We start from the raw sequence: 25,237 nt of genomic DNA on the forward strand, positions 1-25,237 counted from the left end.
AATCATTCAGGTTTCTTTTTGAACCCTAGTTGATTGTATTCTTAGTGACTCAACGTAGACAGGGGTCTTGTTCACCTTCTTAGAAGATACACTATGAAATTAATGCTCTCCTTTTGGCAGACAGGATCTGTTTGGGCAGCTGTGACATAGCACAGACCACATCATTCTAGTTTCATCCCCTGAGGCCGATTCTCCACTGATGAAGGTGCTAACCCCCGAGCCAGTGAATTCTCATCCATCTGCTATAACAATGTGGTATTCCCAGGGGACAGGATCATTGCTGGGGTCAGACCGAGCTGCTCCACAGCAGAAGTCGAGGTCAGTATCAACAATTGAGTCATTTGTTCCTGCACTGTGACCTGTAGGGTAGTTATAGGGGAGTCACATGTATTCGCATCCAACAGAGCCATGGGTTTCATAACAGCATTTTTTCCCCTCCCTTTGGAATAATCTTTGTAAATCTTAAGAAGTTATTCAATGGCAGTTGTTACCCTTGAGCAGTTCCACACATAAGTCGAAGGTCGAACTTTGGTTCTATAAAAGAATTCCTAACCTATCAAGATTCTCTCCTCGGAGACAGTCAAACTGACTTACATTATCTCCTAGGGTCCTACTTTTTCCTGATTTTCTGTTGACAATTTTTAATTTTTGTGTCTCATTCGTAATTATTTTAGCACCCTTCCCCCACTGAGTTCGTGGTGACTCCCATTCATTGGTTTCGATAAAACATAAATACTATATCCTGGATTAAATGGTATTTTTCTAGTACTTTTCCAGTGCTGAATGTTGAACTGTTCTTACTTGTATTCCAGCCTCCCAGGCAGGACATGACTATCAAATGACAGAAAGAGGCCAGGAATTTTATTATTATTATTATTATTATTAATTATTTTAAGTAGACTTCATGTTCAGCACAGAACTTAGCATGGGGCTTGAATTCACCACCCTGAGATCAAGACCTGACCTGATATCAAGAGTCAGATGCTTAAATAACTGAGTCACCCAGGTGCCCAGGAATATTTTATTCTTTTTTTTAATGGTTATTTACTTACTTGGAGAGAAAGAGAGAGAAAGCGCATGCAAGCTGGGGAGGGGCAGAGAGAGAGAGAGAGAGGGAGGGAGAAAGAAAGGGAGAGAGAGAATCCCAAGCTGGTTCCAAGTTGTCAGAGCAGAGCCTGATGTGGGGCTTGATCTCACAAACCCTGAGACCATGACCTGAGCTGAAATCAAGTGTCAGATGCTAAACCAACTGAGCCACCCAGGTGCCCATGTATTAGTTTATTCTTACTCCAGTTTCTGCTGCCTCTAATTTGCAGCAACAATTGCAACTTTTGTCTTTTTTTAGTAGTTATGTATTGCATGTAATATATTACAGGAATAAGACTTTTTCGAGGCAAATATAATTGCCCAAAATGGAATAAACAAAGTGATCCTTAATACCCAGATTCCCAGCAGTGGGAATGTCACTTTCTAGCAATAACAGATCTTCAGCAGATTCAAAGGGTAAGAGGGGGTTGAGAGACGCATAACGCTTGCGAGAAAGGTATTATGAGAATTGAATATAAAAGATCACCTTCAGAGAATCTTTACATGTTACTCTGTCACGTATGTATTTTACATTTTCATGGAGGGACATTACTGCTGAAAGTTACAGGTGACGAAGTGTGACAATTTTGTCATGATTTTCCAAACAGTAAGTCAAATTATTTTTTAATGAACGAAGGTATAATTAGAGTTGAACTAACAAAAATTATCTATGGGAACTTATGCCGCAAATAATGCTAGTTTAGTACACGGAATATTAAATTGAAGTTTAAACATATGAATTGCAATGCTTCACGTGCTACTGATCAGCCGTAGGTCCTTGTGCGTAAAGCAATTATTAATCTTCTCTAAGTCTTATTTGCTCATCTGTTGCTAAGAGCTGAAAGGGATGGTCTCTGAAGTCTCACCTTCCAAATCCCTCAGGAGTATAAGCGATGTGAAGAACCCAGTTTCCATGGAGACACCAAGATATAGGGAGGATGCAAAACGTGGCTTTTAGCATTCCACCGTATCTTCTAAAGTGTAGGCGGGTGGAAGAGAGGTCAAGGGAGCCCATGCAAGGTGCTAAATATAACCTTAAAATATGCTCTATAGCTGGTCACAAGAAAAAAAAAATCACTTTGCTTTCCAGGTAGGAAGATCTTTAAAGGCTTTATTAATGTGGTAAAGGAAAGAAGAGGCAGAATAGGAATTCCTTGGTAACTGGAATGACGCCCATCCAGGAATAGAGTGACCATTTTATCTGATACTCAATTTTCCAAATTTATTAAGTAACAGAAATTTTAATATGTTTTAAAATGTTCACATGGTTTATAGTAATTTATACATAATGAGATGTTTTGAAGAGATGTCTGAAGTTCTGTGTCTGGGTGACATGTTGATTCTAGTCTAGATCTGTTCAATTTTAGTTCAATTTGTTTTCACTACATGTGACCAAAGATCTGAATCTACCGAGGTTTTTTTATATTTTATTTCTAGGGGCGCCCGAGTGGTTCAGTTGGTTAAGCGAGCCACCTCGGCTCAGGTCATGATCTCGCGGTTTGTGAGTTCGAGCCCCGCATCGGGCTCCGTGCTGACAGCTCAGAGCCTGGCGCCTGCTTCGGATTCTGTGTCTCCCTCTCTGCCCCTCCCCTGCTCACGTTCTGTCTCTCTCTGTCTCTCAATAACAAATAAATGTTAAAAAAAAAGTCTTATATTTTGGTTCTACACATGTTAGAAATCTATTCTTTCCAAAAATATTTATGAAGTAACTACTATGTGCCAGATCTATTTTAGGTGCTCGAGATAAAACAGTGAACAGAACAAAGATTCCTGACCTCATGAGCTTAGATTCTAGTGAGGGAAAGAGAAAAATCAACAATAAACACACGAGTAGATGGTTTGTTTCATTACAAGTTTACATGTACCGTGGAAAAATACAAAGGGGGGGATGGTAAGGATCATCAGGGCTGGGGGGGGCAGCCTGCAATGGTGCTGTGTTGTGTAGTATTGTATTTTATAGTGTTTATTTTTACTGAAGCATAATTGGCATACAATATCCTAGTGGTCTCAGGTGCATGTTATAGTGATTTGATATTTTTATACATTATGAAAATGATCCTCATGGTAAGTGTAGTTTCATTCTATCACCATACAAAGTTATTACAACATTACCGACTCTATTCCCTGTGCTGTACATTATATCTCCATGGCTTACAGTCTGCAACTTTAATAGGTGGCCAGAGTAATCTTCAAGGAGGACATCCTATTTGAATAAATACTGGAAGAGGGTGAGGGTATTCACTGAAGAAATAGGTTGGAACATTTGAGGCCAGTGAGATTGAAACCCAGAGAGTACCAGATGAGGTCAGATGGGGAGTGGTGGGTTCGGATCACGTAAGTCACATTAAATGACTTTGGTGTTTTTTTTTTTTTTTAACGTTTATTTATTTATTTTGAGAGGGGACGGGGACACAGAGAAAGAGGGAGACAGAGAATCCCAATCAGGTTCCGCACTGTCAGCACAGAGCCTAATGTGGGCTTGATCCCAAGAGCCGTGGGCTCATGACCTGAGCAGAAATCAAGTCATACCCTCCACCAACCAAGCCAGCCAGGTGTCCCAAATGACTTTGTTTTTTACGAGAGTGACGAAGAGCACTGCTGGAGAGGTTTAATTAGAGGAGAGACAAGACCTGACTCTCGGGTGACACGGTCACTTTAGCTGCTTAGATAGGATGTGACTGGGGTTACATGCAGGTAAGGCAGTAACTACAGAAGCAGGGGTATCGCTGTGGATTTCAGTGACCTCGGTTGGGAATCCACATGACTATAACTCATTCTTAATAGTGAAGATGGTGAGAAACATCAGGTCCTGCATATGTTTTGAAGGTAGAACTAACAGAATTCTGTGTCAGATTGGAATGCGCAGTGTGAAGAGAGAAGCAAAGAGTGACTTAAAGATCTTGACCTGAGAAATTGCTAGGATGGACTTGCCAACCGCTGAGAAGACAAAGCGCTGAGAGAGGAGCGTGGTGGTGGGGGGTGGGGGGGGTGCGATGTGTGGCAGTGGAGCCGGGGGTTCATCCTTGCGACATTCTGAATTTGAGATTTTATTAGACAACGGAGGGGAGATTTGGTCAGGCGGTTAGACATACAAGTGTGGCATTAGGGAGCATTGTCTGGGACGCAGATACAAACTTGTGAGTATCAGGCAGTTAGAGAACGTTTGAAGCTAAGGGATTGGATGCATTTACTGAAGCTGTGTGTTGACGGAGGAAAACGGGACCTGGGACCCACAACCTTAGGAGTCAGAGAGAAAAGGCAGAATCAACAGGAGAAGGAGGAAAGGGACCAGTAAAGTAGAAGGAAAATCGAGAAGCCAAGGTAAATAGGAAGCCAGTGGACAAAGTATATCAAGGAAATAAAAATGGTAACCATCTCTAATACTGCAGGTAGATCTAGTAAATCGATGGCTGAGAGCTGGCCATTGGATGTAGCACTGTGGAGGTCATTTGCAACATCGACAGGAAATAGGGTAAGGTGGAGTGCTGGGGCACCTGCCCGGTATTGGACTGAGAGGGATCAGACACAGAAAGTACCAAGCTCTCCCAACATATGTTACTAGGAAGGGGGAGAAGTGAATGCAGAAAGCAGCTGGCAAGGAATAAGCTTGAGGGAAGGGGCTTTTTAAGATAGAGGAAAGGATGGGGTGGTTCCATGATGATAGGGAATGATCCAGCAGAGATCAAAAGGTTCTAAGGAAAGATGGGGAATCATCAGACCGCTGCTCTCGTGTAGACAGGAGCAACACAAATGGAGGCGCTGGCTTTAGATGGTACAACAGATGATTACTAGGGAGCAGAATTCCAATGTAATAGGCAGGGGGGCTGGTTACGTGGGTACAGATGCTGAGGTGAGGAGATGGGGTGATGTGTTCGTACAAATTCTTTTCTGATTGTTTCATAGTTTCTGAATGAATTAGAAAATAAAATCATCAGTTGAGACTGGGAAAAAAAGAAGTTATCAGGGGTTTACAAATAGAAGGGAATTGGGGCACCTGGGTGGCTCAGTCAGTTAAGTGACCAGCTCTTGATTTAGTCTCAGGTCACGATCTCAGGGTCTTGGGATCAAGCCCTGCTTCATGCTCTGTGCTGAGAAACAAACCCGCTTGAGATTCTCTATTTCCTTCTCCCCTTTTCCCCTGCTTGCTCTCTCTCTGTGTCTCTCTAAAATATATTTAAACAATGTAAAGTACAAGAGAAGATAAACAATCCTTTAGGACACACCGTTATCCACCAATAGTGCTACCAGTGAAAGGACAGTCCCTTCAGGACAACAGAGAATAAATGGACTGTGGACTTGTGGTATGATACCCCAGCAGCATCCATGGCTCACTTGAGATCCAAGTGGTGAATGTAGGCTGAAATCGGCTAGCGTGGTCCCTCCATACCACTCACAGGATGAAGTACAACATGGTTAAAACTTCACACAATCCGCGAACATTTTCTGGACCCTCAAAGATACAAAATCCTCTAGCCCTAGGTGAAACCTGGAGCTGGAACTTGCACTACCACCTCACTCGATCGCCACCTTGTGGCAAGATTGCAGAAGAGCCAAATCAACCCAAGGGTTGTAGAAGCTGTTAGAGAAATCACCATTGACCAGGTTGCCCTCATCGGAACAGGAGGAGGATGGGCGGCTTTGTCCTTTACCTGTCTAGGAAATCATCCTGGAAATTGGTTTTTAACCAAGCTATATCATAACTTTGGCTTAGCTCGTCTGTTCACAGCTGTGACAAATCCCCCAATTAAAAATGTATTGTTCATTCTTTTCAGTGTAAGCATTTCCTTCTTCCTCAAGGTTTAGGATCTTTTCTCTTTATTTTTCTGGAAAGGTCTGAAAGGTGCTGTGCTTTAGTTAAGAGTTCTGTAAATGGTCTATTTGGCACCTGAAGTCTGGCAGCAAGGCAGACTTAACCCTGTTGTTCCCACCCAGCAGCAGCCTGGACAGCATCATCTATTGTTGATTGGAACTTAAATAGGTGTTGCTAACTCTTCCTGTAATTAGCAAGATCCTTCCACTTGGTCATACCTATCAGTGTAAATGTTTTTCAAATCAGTTTTCATGGGATCGATGGTTAAAATCACTTTACTTACATGGTCTCATTTCCCACCTAGAGCATGTTACAATGCCAGGACCCTAGGGCTGGCCCATGTTGCTTCTGCTCTTCGGTTGACTGTTTCCAATCTCGGAGGCAAGAGGTTATCTCAGTTGAGAGATATCTGTCAAAGCAGAATTATTATAGAGTCAATCCTTAAAATCTACTGATTCTTTCTTTAAGATGAGAACATTTTTCATACATTTTTGATATTTCTAACATAAGTCAACAAGGCTTTAAAAATTACAACACACTTCAAGATCATAAAAGCCATGTATGAAAGACCCACAACTAATATCATCCTTAATGGGGAAAAACTGAGAGCTTTTCCCCTAAGGCCAGGAACATGACAGAGATGTCCACTCACCAATGCTGTTCAACACAGTAGTGGAAGTCCTAGACTCAGCAATCAGAAATCAAAATGAAATTAAAGGCATCCAAATTGGCAAAGATGAAGTCAAACTTTCACTTTTTGCAGATGACATGATACTCGACATGGAAAACCCAAAAGACTCCACCAAAAAGCTGCTAGGACTGACACATGAATTCAGCAAAGTTGCTGGATATAAAATCAATGTCCAGAAATCAGTTGTATTTCTATGCACCAATAATGAAGCAACAGAAAGAGAAATCAATAAATCAATCTGATTTACAATAGCACCAAGAACCATAAAATACCTAGGAATAAACCTCACCATAGAGGTAAAAGATCCGTATGCTGAAAACTATAGAAAGCTTATGAAAGAAATGTAAAAACACTCCATGCTCATTGACTGAAAGGACAAATATTGTTAAAATGTCAATCCTACACAAAGTCATGTACACATTCAATGCAATCGCTATGAAAATAACACCAGCATTCTTCACAGAGCTATAACAAGCAATCCTAAAATTTGTTTGGAACCCGAAAAAAAGCCCCAAATAGTCAAAGTAATGTTGAAAAAGAAAACCAACCTGGAGGCATCACAATTCCGGACTTGAAGCTGTATTACAAAGCTGTAATCATCAATACAGTATGGTACTGGCACAAGAACAGACACCTAGATCAATGGAACAGAATACAGAACCCAGAAATTGACCCACGAACGTATGGCCAACTAATCTTTGACAAAGCAGGAAAGAATACTCCATGCCAAAAAGACAGTCTTTTCACCAAATGGTGTTGGGAAAACTAGACAGCGACATGCAGAAGAATGAACCTACATGACTATCTTACACCATACGTAAAAATAAACTCAAACTGGATGAAACACCTAAATGTGAGACAGGAAACCATATGATTCTAGAGGAGAAAACAGACAACAACCTCTCTGACCTTGGCCACGGCAACTTCTTACTAGACATGTCTCCAGAGGCAAGGGAAACAAAAGCAAAAATGAACTATTGGGACCTCATCAAAAGAAAAAGCCTCTGCACAGCACAGGAAACAATCAACAAATCTAAAGGGCAACTGATGGAATGGGAGAGGATATTTGCAAAAGACATGTTGGATAAAGGGTTAGTATCCAAAATTTATAAAGAACTTATCAAATTCAATACCCCAAAACCAAATAATCGAGTGAAGAAATGGGCAGATGACATGAACAGACACTTTTCAAAGAAGACATCCAGATGGTTAAGAGATACATGAAAAGATGCTCAACATCACTCACAATCAGGGAAATGCAAAGCAAAACCACAATGAGATACCACCTCATACCTGTTAGAATAGCTACAATTAACAACTCAGGAAACAACAGGTGTTGGTGAGAATGCAGAGAAAGGGAAAGCCTCTTGCACTGTTGTTGGGAACGCAAACTGGTTTGGCCACTCCTACAAAAAGCATGGCGGTTCCTCAAGAAATTAAAATAGAGCTACCCTACCACCCAGCAATTGCACTACTAGGTATTTATTCAAAGGATACAGAAATGCTGATTTGAAGGGGCATATGCACCCCAATGTTTATAGCAGTGCTATCAACAGTATTATGGAAGTATTATCTCCAAATTATGGAAAGAACACAAATGTCCATGGACTGGTGAAAAGATAAAAAAGATGTAGTACACACACAAACACTCACACACACACACACACACACACACACAGTCACACACAAACATACTGGAATACTACTAGGCAATCAAAAAGAATGAAATCTTGCCATTTGCAACAACATGGATGGAACTAGGGTGTATTATGCTAAGTGAAATAAGTCAGTCACAGAAACTCATTGATTTCACTCATATGTGGAATTTAAAAAAGAAAACAGATGAACATAGGGGAAGAGAAGGAATAATAAGATGAAAACAGTGAGGAGACAAACCATAAGAGACTCTTCAATACAGGTACCAAACTGAGGGTTGCTGGAGGAGAGACGGGGGGAGGGATGGACTAAACGGATGATGGGCATTAAGGAGGACACTCGTGGGGATGAGCACGGAGTGTTATATGGAAGTGATGAGCCACTAAATTCTATTCTTGAAATTATCATTACACATATGTTAACTAACTTGGATTTAAACTTTTAAAAATATATTGAATATATGTCTCGATTTCCCAGAATTTGATTGGAATTCTCCTTAGCCCCCTAGCTTGCATATATACATAGTCAACTTAAAGTCTGAGCAATGAGAGGAACACATTCTTGCCTCTGTAAAAGGTCATCTCTGTCAAGAAAAAAAACACGAGACTTTTAATTTCCAAAGAATGCCAACTCTACACTTTCCGTTGTACTAAAAAATAATCATCCTCTTCATAAAAATTTTAAATGCACAAGGGGAACCTCAACACGAATCCAGCAGAAGAGCTGACAAAGGAAAAGCAGCAGCATCTGGCTGGTGCTCTGCCCGCTGGCCCAGGGTGGGCATGAGCAGGGAGCATGAGGCATCCATCCATGGATAAACTTAAGACCAGAGAGGATAGAGATCTGTAATCAGCAGCAAAGAGCAGGCAGCCTCGGGCTTCGGCCTCCTACGTGCTTTGATTGCTTCAAAATAGAGTCCAAACATTTGGAAAAGAGAATTTCCGGATTATTAACACCACTGTTTGAAAAGATCTGGGTGCTCGTCACAGATCTACACCCTCCCAGGGGTGATGCTGGCCTTTCTCTATGGAGGGGCGTTGTGCACTAGAAGGAAGCTAGGCTTGCTTTGAAGGCCTGGGTTTTTGTCTGTTTGTTCGAAATACATACGACGCCCATTGTGGAATCCCTCGAAGGTAACAGGTAGTTGGTGCTGAGTGCTTAGAATTTGAGGACTACGAACCAGAGATGCTATTATTAGGACCTGGTGGCTTCTATGAGAATGCCTTACTTTCTGTTTTTGTTTGAATGGCAATTTCAAAATACACGTGAGTATACTAGAGGTCATCTGATGACCAATTTATACGCAGTTATAACCACATAATTTCAGTGCTGGAATGTGATTACTGTTATAGTGGCTTCAAACACTGCCACCGTGTGACTGAAGGTAAATATTGATGGACCCCGCCCCCCCCATCATTGCCAAGTACTAATCTGGGTAGCTGAGACTCTTTACAGCTCTTTTTGCAGCTCATATTCTGGCAGATTATGCTGTCTCGAAATCCCAATGGCAAGTCCAAGAGTTTTAACGCCCAGGAAGAGAAGAGACTGCATGACTGTTTCTCAAACTAACGACTGCCAATTTTTTTGTGATAATTTTGAAAATTTGCACTTAAATGCCCGACAGCACTACAAACCCCCTCTTTTCCTGATAACTCACCTCTTCCCAAATCCCCTTTCATTAGATCTTCGCGGTTTCAGAAATAACAAGTAACAAGCAGATCCGTTTTCAAATACATTTTCAATCTCTTCTGGGAACATTGTCTTTATTTTCTAGCTGTCCTCATTCTCCCTTCTGTGTGCTGTTTCCACTTAAGTAGGGGCTGTCTTCTCTTCCACGGCAACTATGCCATATGCCTGGAGATGAGATTGTTATGATTGCTTCTCATTGCTTCTTTCAACTCAGGCCTGGTCTTTCAGCCATGTTTACCCTTAGCTTTTAACTTCAATCAGACTGTGCCACACTCCACGTTTATTTATAAAAGCTATGCTGCCTGCAGAACCGTTCCACTTATTCCTTGAAGATGCTGGTACCTTTCTTGCCATCGTTTTGGTAATTTTTATGCCATAAGTTTTGGTAATTTTATTATGCACATAGATGATCCTTCCCATATGCTGGCTTCTAAAAAAACCGATTGACCAGTTTTCTTCTAGGAATCTTGCCCTTTAATCCATCCCAGCTGCTCACTCCCATGGCCATACCCGACACTGTGTCATTACCAATAATTCAAACCCACTCATTTTCATCCGCACTTCCATTATTTTTTTTTTCTACGAGAGCTGACTCCGGCAATCCTTTGACCTCACTGTAACAAACAGACCATTGTGCCTGCCAACTTTTTGCCTGACATCAGGCATGCTTCTGCCTGAGAATCTTTTTAAGAAAAAAAATTTTTTAATGTTTATTTTTGAGACAGAGCGCAAGTGGGGGAGGGGCAGAGAGAGAGGGAGACACAGAATCTGAAGCAGGCTCCAGGCTCTGAGCTGTCAGCACAGAGCCCAATGAGGGGCTCAAACTCACGAACTCTGGAATCAAGAGCTGAAGTTGGACACTCAACCAACTGAGCCTCCCAAGTGCCCCATGGCTCATCTTTTTATTTACTTTATGGTGTCAGTTGATGAAAAGAAGTTCTCAGTTTTAATGTAGTTGGATTTATCAGTCGTCTTTTATGGTTAGTGCTTTTTATGTCTTTTTTTTTTATTAAATTTTTTTTAATGTCTATTTGTTTTTGAGAGAGAAAGAGACAGAGCATGATCAGGGAAGGGGCAGAGAGAGTGGGAGACACAGAATCTGAAGCAGGCTCCAGGCTCTGAGCTGTCAGCACAGAGCCTGATATGGGGCTTGAACCCACGAACTGTGAGATCATGACCTGAGTCGAAGTCGGACGCTTAACCAACCGAGCCACCTAGGTGCCCCTGCCTGAGGATCTTTACACAGGTTGTTTTCTATGCCTTCATTATTCTTCCTCCTGATATATACGTGATTTACCCCCTCAATTGCTTTGGCTTATTATCAAAACGTGTTTTCACAATAATGACTTTTCTGATGCGACAGACTTGCAACTCACACCCACTGACATTGTGTCTCCTACTCCTCCACCTCTGCTGAATTTGTCTCCGTAGCACATCCTTCTCTGACTCCTTAGCACATCCTTCTTTGACATGTCACACCGCTATTTATTTACTTGTTTGTTTTTCTTTGTTTAGCATACACGCCAGCCTGCAATTTATATGAGGGAAGGGATTTGTGTCTTTAAGAAACGTGCTGTTAAATGACCAGTGTCCAGAAGAGCACCGGGCACATAGTAAGTGGTCAATAAATATTTGCTGAGTTAACTTAAAAATGATAATAAAATCCATAGATGGTCTTTCGCTTCTGGGTGTGATTCGATAACTTGTGGCCAAAGTGCTCTTGTCATGAGTGACTAGAAAAGGCAGATACAGCAGGGCAACCACCTTGTGAGGAACTGGAAGGGATAAACTGCAGAGACAAGAGATTCGATAAATAAATTCTGTGGCTGCCTTTTTAAATTTAAATTCAAGTTTTTTTTTACAGTGTAGGACTGGTTTCAGGAGTAGAACCCAGTGGTCCACCTCTTACCTATGATGCCCAGTGCTCATCCCAACAAATGTCCTTCTTAACGCCCATCACCCATTTAGCTCATCCCTCCACCCACCTCCCTTCTCACAACCACTAGCTTGTCCTCTGTATTTAAGAGCCTCTTATGGTTTGCCTCCCTTGATCGTAGAGAATGAAATCTTGCCATTTGCAACAACATGGAGAGAACTAAAGGGCATGATGCTAAGTGAAATAAGTCAGGCAGAAAAAGACAAATATTGCATGATTTCACTCATATGTGGAATTTAAGAACACAGCAGATGAATGTAGGGGAAGGAAAGGAAAAATAAGATCTGTGGTGGCTTCTATCCCAAGAACATTTGGTGATTCTGGCACAGACAGGAGGCTGAGAACTGGTGGAGGGTCACTTGCAGGGCTGGGGTGAGGACAGAGACAGCAGCAGCGCTTTGGGAGGAAATTTTGGAGAGCCTCAATCATGCTGTGATTTCCCCCTCAGGATGTTTCCCCAATTCTAGAGGCTGTATAGGGTTTGTTATGGGTTGAATTGTAAATCTTCAAAAGATGTTGAAGTCCTGCCTCCCAGTGGTTGTGAATATGAATTTATTTGGAAATAGGGTCTTTGCAGATGATCAAGTTAAGACGAGGTCGTCATAGTGGACTTTATAAGGATCACTGTTCTTATAAACAGGGGGAGATTTGGACATGGAGACAGACATGCACACAACCAGGGAGAACACCAGGGAAGACGAAGGCAGAGATGGGGTGATGCATCTATAAGCCGTGAAACTCCAAAGATTGCCAGCAAACCACCAGAAGCTAGGGGGGATGCATGAAACAGATTGTCCTTCATAGCCTCAGAAGTCACCATAGGACACAACCAAATAATAAAGAGCAGAAGGCAAAGAAGTAGAACATAAATATGAGGAGAACACACACAAAGCCAAAATCTGTTTCTTTGAATAGAAGAATAAAGTTGACAAACTCCTACCGTGGGGTGGTAGTTACAGGAATGTATACATCTATCAAAAGTCATCTACTGCACGTTTAAAAATGGTACGTTTTGTCATTATGTAGTGTCCTTCTTTGAGTCTTGTTACAGTCTTTGTTTGAAGGTCTATTTTGTCTGATATAAGTATTGCTATCCCAGCTTTCTTTCTGCTTCTATTTTCATGGTAAATGCTTTTCCATCCCTTCACTTTCAATTTGCATGTGTCTTTAGGTCTGGATGAGTCCAACAATACGACAAGAGGATATAACAAGTCTAAATACCTATGCCCTGAACATGGGTGCACCTAAATACATAAAGCAACTATTAACAGACATAAAGGAAGAAATTGACAGTAATACAGTAATAATAGGGAACTTTAACACCCAACTTACATCAATGAGCAGATCATCCAGACAGAAAAGTCAATGATGAAATAGTGGCTTTGAATGACACATGCGACCAAATGGACCTAACAGACATATTCAGAATATTATATAAACAGCAGCATACACATTCTTTTCAGATACACATGAAAAGTTCTCCAGAATGGATCACTTGTTAGGCTACAAAACAAGTGTTAAAAAATTCGAAAAGATTGCAATCGTATTATACATATTTTTTTGGCCATAATGGTATGAAAGTAGCATTACTCATAAGAAGAAATCTAGAAAGAACACAAATACATGGAGGCTAAAGAAGTTCCTAGTAAACAATGAATGGGTCAACCAAAAAATCAAACAGGAAATCAAAAATTACATGGAGACAGCTGAAAATGATTAAGGGTTAATATCCAGACGATACAAAGAACTCATACAATTCACCACCACAATGAGAAGAGATCTGATTACAAAATGGGCAGAGGACCTGAATAGACATTTTTCCAAAGAAAACACACGAATGACCAGTAAACACATTAAAAGATGTTCAACGCCGCTAATAATCAAGGAAATGCAAATCAAAACTATGATGAGGGGTGCCTGGGTGGCTCAGCTGGTGAAGCATCTGACTGCGGCTCAGGTCATGGTCCCGTGGTTCGTGAGTTCGAGCCCCATGTTGGGATCTCTGCTGTCAGCACAGAGCCTTGTTCAGATCCTCTGTTCCTCTCTCGCTCTGCTCCTCACCCGTGCACACCCTCTCTCTTTTTCTTCATCAAAAATAAATAAATGTTACCAAAAAAACTGCAGTGAAATATCACCTCCTACCCATCAGAATGGCTAAAATAATAAATACAAGAAATCGCAAGTGCTGGCGAGGATGCTGGAGATGTGGAGAAAAAAGAACCCCTGTGCTCTGTTGGTGGGGATGCAACTTGGTGCAGCCACTATGAGAAACAGCATGTTGTTTCCTCAAAAAATTAAAAATAGAACTATCATCTGATCCAGTAACTCCACTACTGGGTATTTATCCAAAGAAAAAAAAACACTAATGGGAAAAGACATATGCACCCCTTTGTTTACTGCAGCATTATATACAATAGTTGAATTATGGAAGCCACCCAGTATCCACTGATAGGTGAATGGATAAAGAAGATACGGTACATACAGTGGACTGTTACTCAGGTTTAACAAGAAGGAAACCTTGCCATTTGCAACAACATGGATGGACTTAGAGTGTATAGTGCTAAGCTAAATAAGTCAGACATAGGAAGACAAATACCATATGATTTCACCCATACGTGGAATTCAAGAAATGAGACAAATGATCACACAAAGGAAAGAGAGAAAATACAAAACCCAGACTCTTAAATCCAGAAAATACACTGGTGGTTGCCAGAGGGGAGGTGGGCAGATGGGTGAAGCAGATTAGGGGGTCAAGGGTACACTTGTGGTGAGCATTGAGTAATGTACAGAATTGTTCAATATAAAAAGTGCATTTCATTGCTTAACTATAACTTGACTTAAGGATTTAAAAAAACGTGTAAAACATCTTCATTTCCATTTTCTTTCTCTTCTTTCTTTACCTGTTGACTTACTGATTTCAAAATATTTAGAAATTGTAGAGATTGCAAACAGTAGTTTTCATTGTAATTTAATATTTTAAGAGTATCATTAAGATTTATAATATTATACGTAACAGTAACATTTTCTAAAATAAACTGGGAGACGTTAAGAAACTTGCCTAAAGTCACAGAGACGTAAATCGTGAAGCTAGAATTCAATTTTATCACATGGGTTTGAACCTGTACATGGGCTCAGAGCTTCATGTGCTGTTAGAAAGATTTGACTGAAAGAGCAGAGCATTGGGAACTTTCAGTGATTTACAACCGCTAGCTTTTTCCGTAGGGCAGGGACATGAGTGGAGCACTTGGTAACTGAGATGAGAGGTGTCCCTTAGGACAGACTCTGGATGGGGAGAAGGGCTCTGAGGACAGAATCTGCCTGTTGACAGCCTAGTTTGGGATTACTTGGCACCGTGGTTTGCTGTGATCCAGGATTGACTGAGCTTTGCCTTTGGGGTTGGGTGGGAAGGGCAGAGTCCTCGTCCCTCCAAAAGCTTGGCATTTGTGGACTTCTATGAAATCTCTATAAATATCGGAGGGAGGAGGAAGAAATGTACAATTCGTCTGCTCTGCTAGGGAGTTGTTTTGGGCTTACAGAGCTGTCTTTAGAGATGTTTGTATCACAGAATAGTGAGGATATTTCCTCTTTATTCTCGAAAGTTCTAAGAATAGAAGTGAGAAATTTTCTGCTGATATTACAGCTCTAACTCAGGCCTTCTAGGAAAGACTGGCTACCTGTGGAGTATCTCCTCTCCCCATAGACCCTGTAGTGGAAAGCTGAGTAGATCAATTGGATGTACAGTTGGTATGTTGCAAACATACTGCACATGATTCATCTTCAAAGTAAATCCGAATTGCGAGAGCAAATCTAGGAGCTCTCTCTTGGATCCCATCTCCTTCTTTATAAGAAATAAGGTAAGTTTTCAAACCCAAGTCAACTATGTTCTTTTCCTTGCCTCCCATGCAGGACTAGGTTTTAGGGCAGTTGCCATGATTTAATTCTGTCTCCTGAGAAGCTTGAAGCTCCAGGAACATATCTGTCTCCGTGATGAGAGGATCTGAATGTGTCAGGGCTCCCAGCTTTCACTGGCCTCTGCTTGAGGCAGCACATTCTCACGACCAATTTTTATTGAAAGGGAGGTACATTCAAGGGGGCAGAGGTATAGAACCCTATATTAATTAAATAAGCAGTTGACCCTTTATTTATTTATTTATTTATATTCACTAATTTATTTTGAGAAAGACAGAGCACGAGCAATCATGAACGGGGAGGGGCAGAGAGAGGGAGAGAGAGAATCCCAAGCAGGCTGTCAGCACAGGGCCCAATGTGGGGCTTGATCCCATGCACCGTGAGATCATGACATGAACTGAAACCAAGATTCTGATGCTTAATCACGTGAACCACCCAGGCACCCCAAATTAGGTGTTTTAAAAGAAAAGCTGATAAGATGAAGTCTACCTCTAGCTGCAGAGGGAGACATTGCCATGAGAAAAAAAGGCTTGCATCCTGGTGCTGGTTTCTTTCTGACTGCTCTCTCCTCACCTGCCTCCCAGACTGGCCAGAAGTGCACGAAATAGACATTGTGAACCTGCCTCATGAGATATAAAATCCAATGAACAAAAATATTAAAGGGAAAAGGAATGATGGCTCTAATCAAGGGTTGCACGATTCAGGAAACACACACACACACACACACACACACACACACACTCACACAGATTTTAACACTGGAAGGTTGTTTGGGAAAACCTGGAAAGCTTTGCTGAGAGGGTGAATTGGGTACTCTAGACACAGGTAGCAACGGAGAGTGGAAGTTGTTTCAGAGGAAGGTCATTTAGCCACTAAGAAACATTGAAAATGTAGGGAATGAGATGGTCGGGACATATTCATGAGGGACAGCAAGTGTCAGGCATGGCTGGAACACACATGAGCAGAAGCCTTGGGAGGAAAGGTGGTAAGCAAGACTATGGCACAGCGTTTGAGCCTTTGCACTTGAAAACCACAGTAACCATTGAATTAGAATTTATGATTCACCATATTTTTCGAATGCCCGCTTTTCTTTTCAAGCTGGAGCAAGGAGGTAAAAAGAGGGAGAGGACGGAGAGTGAGGGTAAGGGGGAAGATCTGAAATTGTGTCCTTTCTTTCCGTTTAGAAACACAGTGGGCCCACTTAAAGAATGCCAGGACAGGCCATTTGTAATACTGACTGGTTTATGAAAGGCCAGTCCAATTTCATGCTATGTACGAGCTAATAATACTCACAATGAAAACTCACATAGACATCGCCCTCAACGTGTTAGTTTTCTCCAACAAAATGGTGTGAGCCATTTTATTTAGAACTCAATGAGTATTACACACTGTGTGAAAGGAATTTTTGTATCTCATGTTTTGAGAATCTAATCTGATCCAGTTTTTAGATCAGTGAAAATACTCCGTATGATATTACGATGATGAATGTCTGTGATTAATGTTTATCCAAACCATAGAATGTACCACACCAAGAGTGAACCTTGGGGTAAACTGTGGTCTCTGGGTGATAAGGATGTGTCACAGTAGGCTCCTCAGTTCCGAGAAATGTGCCATTCTGGAGGGAGATGTTGATAATGGCAGGGGTGATATTTGTGTGGGGGGCTAGGGACCACATGGAGAATCTCTGTACCTGTGTGTTGGTGTTGCTGTGAATCTAACACTGCTCTACAAAACTAAAGTCTTAACAACAAGAACAAAGTCAAAAGCAACAACAACAAAATGATCCTATTAAAGCTGAGAGGAGTTGTGTGATTTTGCTGCCTCCTCCCCGCCCCCCACAGAGACAGCTGAGAGGGAGCCCATCTGCTCCTCCTCTGAGAGGGGAAGGGACAGGTCTGGAGGCACCACTGAATCATACTCGGGATGCCTGCTGGGCCAATCTTCTTTGTGTTGGGGCCACAGTGGATTCACCTGTATGTTCTCCATTGGGTTTCCAAGTGCAGGGGATACAAAGATGGATGTCTTCAGGGTAACTCTGACATCTTGAAGGGAGCAGGCACCTCATTCCGGATTAGCCCAAATCCAACTGGACTAAACTTAGAAAAACCAGATTTTTAAATCTTGATAAACAGCTGAATGGTTCTGTTCTTAGGTGTTGAATAAATCTTAATAAAATCAGCTTTCATATCTTGTATATCTTCAAATCTCATACTTGACTGCAAAAATATGTTCAAATTTCATAACGTGGCTTCCATGGCCTTTGGCAGAGAGGAAACCTTACTTTTCCAAGTTTTTCTACTGTGACACTAGAATCAGTTTAAACCAGCGGTTTCACATCGTTCTTCTCTATTTGTCCCATGATCCCCATTAAAACTTTGGTTGGTTCCTTTCATGTCAAGTGCTCTCACCCCTCTGATTTTCGTATCTTTGGATCACAAACTCTTTACAACCAAGGGTACATTTTATTTCTACTCTCATGTCATCATGGGTCACATATAGGGAAACTGTTTGCACTTTGTATTTGGTTTTTAGTATTTATTTATTTATTTATTTATTTATTTTAACATTTATTCATTTTTGAAAGACAGAGAGAGACAGAGTGCTAATGGGAGGGGCAGAGAGAGAGGGAGACACAGAATTTGAAGCAGGCTCTAGGCTCTAAGCTGTCAGCACAGAGCCCGATGCGGGGCTTGAACTCACGAACCGTGAGATCATGACCTGAGCCAAAGTCGGGTGCTCAACCAACCGAACCACCCAGGCGCCCCTGTTTTTTAGTATTTATGAACGATGTTTGGAGTTGCCATTCCCAGCTTTTGATCACCATGAGCAAATTAGCAGGAACCACAGTGCCGAGATGATTTCAGCCACTGGGGGAAGGAAACTAGTGTGAAAAACAGTGGTACAGATGTAGTATTGCGTCTACATGTGTCTTAAAACTCAAAAGTCATTAAGAACAAGTATTCTGCCCATTCTTTACAATAAAAGAATCCAGATAATTGGGATTCAGTATTTCAAATGAAAGATAACTATGGAATTATGAGAGAAGTGCATAGATAGTGTAATTTTAAAATGTTGGAAAAAAGGCTAAATGAGAATGGGGAAATTGGTAGCTTGTAATAAGAAAAGGAAAAAAAAAAGTCACAGAAAAGGGAAAAAATAAAATCAGAATAGGGAAAGTAGCAGAGGCTGGGACTTACACAATTCTCACTTATTATATGCTGGGTCCTTTTCTCATTTCATCTGCAGAGTAACCCTGGTTATGTTTAAAGTGGCTTTCCCAAGGTAGTAAATAGTGGAGCTGGGATTTGAACCCAAGACATCTGACTGCAGCAACCGTGTCATTGAATAAAAAAACGTAGTTATTTTCCTAGATGAATAGCCATCCCAGATAAAATATCATGATTGCAAAATATGAACTGAACAAAGATAAAGCATTCTCAAAAGAACACTATTTTCATGAAAATTGTGGCAACCATGTAAAATGTGGTTGGGGTCAAAAATGTATATGCATATTTTAATACAATTTTTTCTGTTAACCAAATGAGAGAATCAGATCCTGTCAAAACAAAACCTTTTTGTTTGTCTTCATGTTCATCAGCTTTTCTGCAAAATCATCAACCTTGAAATATTGACCATATTTGTACATAGTAAAAAGACGTAGAAATACACACATATGTAAATATACTGATAGGATCTTTCTTAAATGACATAGAAGAAACCAAAAGTAGTTATTTCTGGAGAGTAGGATTATAGATTCAATAAACTGGAGACAAATTTTAATTTTCTTCTCTCATTTTCCTGTGTAATTTGGATAATTAATGTTAATCATGAATTATTCTATAATAAAATACAGCTAACGAATAGACACAAAATATTGAAAAACGTTTTTAATGATTATAAATAGCAATGATAATCTCTAGCTTTGGGATGGCAATATCATACTTGGGATATTACTCTGAGTTGTTATCTATGTGAGTGACAGTTGGAAGCAATATAAATATCTCAAAGGACAAATGGTCAAAAAGATGCCACTTATAAAAATTTATACAGTGTCACATGATTAAATTAACAATGAAACTAATGAAAAGTATAATAACATGGGAAGAAGTGTTCTAATAATTCCAAGTCAAAATCAGGACACAAAATGTTATTATATGATGATTTCAATGACAAACTATACGTGCTAGGAACAAGAACTTGAAATAGAACAATCATAACGTAGTATGTTGGAATTATGGAATAATAGTCAGATGATATTTTTAGAAGTATCCTAACGAATTCAGAGTAAAAAGGAACAACTCGGAGTAAAAAACACAATTTAGATTATAGGCATCATTAGGAATTTTATAGCATGTTGAATTCATAGGCCGAGATGCTCAATATTGTAATGAGTTAAGTTCAACAGTACAGCCAAGAAGGTAAACGATTTTCCTCAATTATGCCAACCTCAAAGTTGTCCTGACATTTGTCATATAATGCATCAGGGAAGTTGACATTGAACACGAGAGGTGTAAGTAAAAGACTGTGAAAATAGATTTTTGTAAATCATATTTCATCCAAGATATTGACGGGGTCAGAGATGAAGGGGTCAGAGACCCAAAAATGAGTGAACTGAACTGAGAATATTTTCATCAAGAGGGACTCCTCAACAGTATGAGTGCTTAATTATAGTGGAATAGTGTTTTTCAGAATTCAAAGCATGTAGATAAAATGCATAACACATGAAATATATGTGTCTATATGTGTGCATAAAAAATATGTTTAATTCTTAGGGAAACTCAGGATCAGGTAAGGCAAATATTTGCACTGTATTTTTCATATGAAGGCTAAATTTGCAGCGAGATAAGTCACTTGCCCAAGGAAAGTTCAAGTGCTGCAGTTTTCTATCTTGGTAGGAATTGAATTTTTAAAGGACATTTAATTTTACCTCCCCAAATGCAAAGGCTTTGATCCAAGGCAGTTAGCTTCTGAATCGACAGATAGATCTGGGAGAGGCTTGGGCATCTGCGGATTTACCAAGAGTCAAAGAGGATTGAAGGCAGTCAGAGGTAACATAACATGGAGCAAAAGCAAGGCATTCAGAGTTCAGCCCACCGATCTTCCCAAGCTGTCACTTCTTTTCTTCTCTTTGCAGATTCAGCCCTTGTCCTCCACTGCACCTTACTTTCAGCCAGTAGAATTGCGATGAATAGCAGTGTGACTGAATTCATTCTCTTTGGGTTGACACAGGATGCAGGAAAGCAGAAGGCGATATTTGGGGTCTTCTTGATTCTTTACCTTGCGACACTGTTGGGGAACTTTCTCATCTTGGTGACTATTAAAACAAGCAAGACCCTTGGCAGTCCCATGTACTTCTTCCTATTCTATCTGTCGTTTGCTGATGCTTGCCTCTCTACAACCATAGCTCCCAGATTGATTGTGGGTGCCATTACTCAGAAGAATACCATTTCGTACAATGAGTGCATGACTCAGGTCTTTGCAGCTCATTTCTTTGGGTGCCTGGAAATCTTCGTGCTCATCCTCATGGCTTTTGATCGCTACATAGCTATTTGTAAGCCCTTGCGATACACAACCATCATGAGCCAGCACGTCTGCAGTGTGCTGATGATTTTGAGCTGGGTGGGATCCTGTATCCACTCTTCAGCACAAATTTTCCTGGCTTTGAGATTGCCTTTCTGTGGCCCCAACGTGATTGACCACTATTTCTGTGACTTGCAGCCCTTGTTGAAACTTGCCTGCATGGACACTTATGTGATAAATTTGCTACTTGTTTCTAACAGTGGGGCCATATGCACGGTGAGTTTCATAATCCTGCTTATCTCCTATGTTGTCATATTGTACTCGCTGCGAAACCACAGTACAGAAGGAAGGCGAAAAGCCCTTTCCACCTGCACCTCCCACTTTATTGTGGTTGTCCTATTTTTTGGTCCATGTATATTCATATACACACGCCCACCAACCACATTTCCAATAGACAAGATGGTGGCTGTGTTTTATACAATTGGGACGCCCTTGCTCAACCCTCTGATCTATACCCTGAGGAATGTTGAAGTGAAAAATGCCATGAAAAAGTTATGGTGTAGCAAAGTATGACTTCTGTTGATATAGGATATTCAGGGATTCTAATGTATATTTCCTTAAGAGCTTGATTTTCCTTCATGGACAGGAAAAGTAAAATTTTCTCATTGGGGGAAAAACAATTGAGAAATTTTAATTGTACTCATATTGCATATATTTATTTGTATTAATAGTGATAAATACAAATAAGTACATATCCCTTATTCTGAAAGGAATGCATTAGAAGAGGATTACTTGAAGTTCGTAACCATTTTGAACAACTTAAGCTGGTTCTTAGTTGACATCTGGCCATGTTTTCATGATAATCTCACTTCCTGTACAAATTTGTATTTGTATTTAGAAAGAAATGTACTGACTAGTGGCAGCATGATTGTGTAGTGTGTGTATGTGTGTGCACACACCAATTCTTTTTCTAGATTTTATTCTGGTCCTCAAGAACTTGGACATGGAGCTAATCCATATGGAACCGGAACCTAGAAATGGAGGTAGCGGTCTTGACAACCTGGGACTTGCAGAAGATATTCTGAGAAAATTCTATGGTGGAATCTGTTCCTGAGCCTGACTCACTGGGGCACCTATATGGATGGACCCTCAAACTCCACGAAAAGCTGGAAACCTCACTGAAAACCTGGACTGTCCCTGGAAAACACTCTCAAAGTTCTGTGAATGGTGGGAGAAGGAGAGTTTTACACTTGGCAGTGATGGGCGGTATCTGCTTTTTGTCAGGCTGTCTGTCCCCATGATCTTCACAGAGAAGAGGCAGTGAGGTGGTTGGCAGCAGGAATATGTGGAGGGATATAGGATAGAAGAGGGGTTAGAGAACAATGAACAATGAAGAGAAAGAAAAGGTGAGGAGAGAAGAAGCTTTGCTCTTTTTATATTTGGAGAACCACTTTTTGGGTATCTGAACGTTTGAAGGAAAAAAAATGCAATTTCAGGGTATCTCTATAACATTGACTTAGCTTGGCTTAGCTTTCCTGGCTGTCATGTGTATTTGGGCATCATGAAAACAGTTTCTTTTTTGGCTCTGAATAGTGTCTGAAATATCCAGTTTCAGATTCCCTGGAAGAATCCAAGATGGGAAAGGCTGCCTCAGTGCTTTTCAATTTTGGTCTTTTGGTTTTGTAGGAGGATGTTTTAAAATACGTATTTGCATTTTTGAAGATGACGTAATTGAGGCGTGTGGTGCACACAGCACCACACTGCGTCACGATCTCATAGTTAAGTACCATGATGTGATACTATTTCAGTATCTGAGTTTATAATTCCCATCAAGTTGGCACCAAGAAGTATTACTTTAAGTGATATAGGCTAATGAGAAAAGAATCCAATGAACGTCATGAGTATGTGAAACATTTCTACCAACTGAAGACCAACTGTTATCATGTCCCATCAAAGATGCCCAGGATTCCTACATAGAAAAAGGTGGCAGAATAAATAGTTAAGTCCCAAAGAGGACCTTTGTCAGAGCTCTCAGGGCCATATTTACAAGAGGCAATTATGTTTCACATTCTAAGTGAACACTCCTGATTTCCCTAATTTTGTGTCTTGCAGTTTCATTTTTGAAACCTTTGAATCTGGTCATTTGATTATTATATTTAGTATTATTGGTTCTTAAGTAACCAAGACATAATAAAACTTTTTTTTAATTCTTATTTCTTGTTGCTCCTTAAAATTTTATATAGCGAGAGAAAAGATATGTTTGTGTGGGCTCGGAGAGCTTCATGAATTTTCTTCTCATTCTTAGATCATATAGAGTCTAGATTCCCCCAGATTTTAGATAAGGACTCAGTTGGGAGGGGTGGGAGAAGTGGTCAGGGGACAGAAATGTCTTACTTGACCTGGTAACCTAACAAATTGGCTGACTCTGCTTCTGGCAAATGTGGAAAGCTTTTTATTTGCCTTCCCTTTGGGGGATTTTTGTAAGCTTTCTAATTTTAGTATCCTTGATGTGGGAAGAATATTTCTCTTTCTTATGATCACTGATGACCCCTTGTTAGCACTTAGAAAGCCAGTAGTAACCTTCAAAATTCTCCCTCTTTTCCTCCCTCCCTTCTGTCTTTCCTTCCCCCCAATGCTCCCTCCTCCTCTCTTCCTCCCTCCTTCTCATCCATTCTTCCTTCCTTCTTTCTCTTCTTTCAACACATTGTGTACTAAATGCATACTAGGTTCCATGACTGATGGATACAAAGTTGAATGAGAGAGTCACAACCCCAATCCTCATGGAACCTAAGTCTAAAGACATTCCTTAAAATGTTTCAAACATTTAGGTGTTTTTTCCTTAGGTCCAGCCATAAGTTTTGTTATTTTAAATTGTTCTTATAGTTTAAAATTGGAAAGGAAGGCATGGGATTTAAAGATTTTTTTTTTCTCAAGTCATCTTTTCCCAGAAAAATCCCACTTTCTTTCCATGGTAATTCTATTCCTTGACTTCCATCATGTCATGGTATCATGATTATTTTGGTACTTCTCTAATCTTAACTTTTGGTCCACTTTCTGCTGCTATAATTTCCTGTTTTCTAAAAGCCCTTGTAAACCTAGGTTCTACCCTTGGCTCATTCTTCTCATCACATGCCTCACTTGGGTACTGTTATCTACTCTCTTAATTTAAACTAACACTGATACATCAATGTTCACCATATTCGATCTCCAACCTGACTTTCTTCTGATTTGAATTTTGTTTCTCTGTCTTATTTGATATCTTTCGTTACATCTTCTGGGGGTTTCAACAGATTGCTTATGGTATTCATTCTGAGCTCCTTAACTTAACACACCGTAGTTGTCAGTGTGTACCTCTCCAACACTATTTTCTGTATCTTTCTGACTAAAAATATATGTCCTGTACATCCTGGATTTCTCCAGAACAAAAATAATGATAGCTATTATTATTCAATCCCATATCTGTTAGCTCTTGCTGTGAAACAACCATGCAATCTCAGTAACATAAAACTATATATATATATATATACATATATATATATATGTGTGTGTGTGTGTGTGTGTGTGTGTGTGTTTTAATTGTTAGTTTATGGATCAGCTGAGGTGTACTTCTACTTTTAGTTGAGCTCATTTAAACATCTGCAGTCAGCTTCAGGTGGATGGGTGGCTCTATGATCTTCTCTGGGACATCTCAGTTGTTTGGGTTCGATTAGCTATAGTCTGATCCGATATGATCTTGAATGGGACGGTGGTGCTCTTTCCCTGGTGGCCTGTTGTCCAACATGCTAATCCGGGGTTGTTCTCATGGCAGAAGTGTCTCAGAGAGCAAATGAAAGTGCACAAACCTCTTGAGGCAGAGGCTCAGAACTGGCGTTCTGTCGGGGTGTCTATCACGTTCTATCGGCCAAAGTGAGTCACAAGGACTTCCCAGACTCAGAAAGGG

The 25,237-nt window shown here is 40.5% G+C and overlaps 1 protein-coding gene across 1 annotated transcript; it reads left to right on the plus strand.

Moving 5' to 3' along the window:
- Positions 1-20,961: 20,961 nt before the first annotated feature.
- On the plus strand, positions 20,962-21,870 carry LOC102955203 (olfactory receptor 4C11-like). Its single transcript, XM_007095367.2, has one exon. The coding sequence runs from the start codon at positions 20,962-20,964 to the stop codon at positions 21,868-21,870; it is 909 nt and encodes a 302-aa protein (XP_007095429.2).
- Positions 21,871-25,237: the final 3,367 nt, after the last annotated feature.

This window comes from Panthera tigris, chromosome D1 (assembly GCF_018350195.1).
Source record: "Panthera tigris isolate Pti1 chromosome D1, P.tigris_Pti1_mat1.1, whole genome shotgun sequence".
Classification (NCBI taxonomy): Eukaryota; Metazoa; Chordata; class Mammalia; order Carnivora; family Felidae; genus Panthera; species Panthera tigris.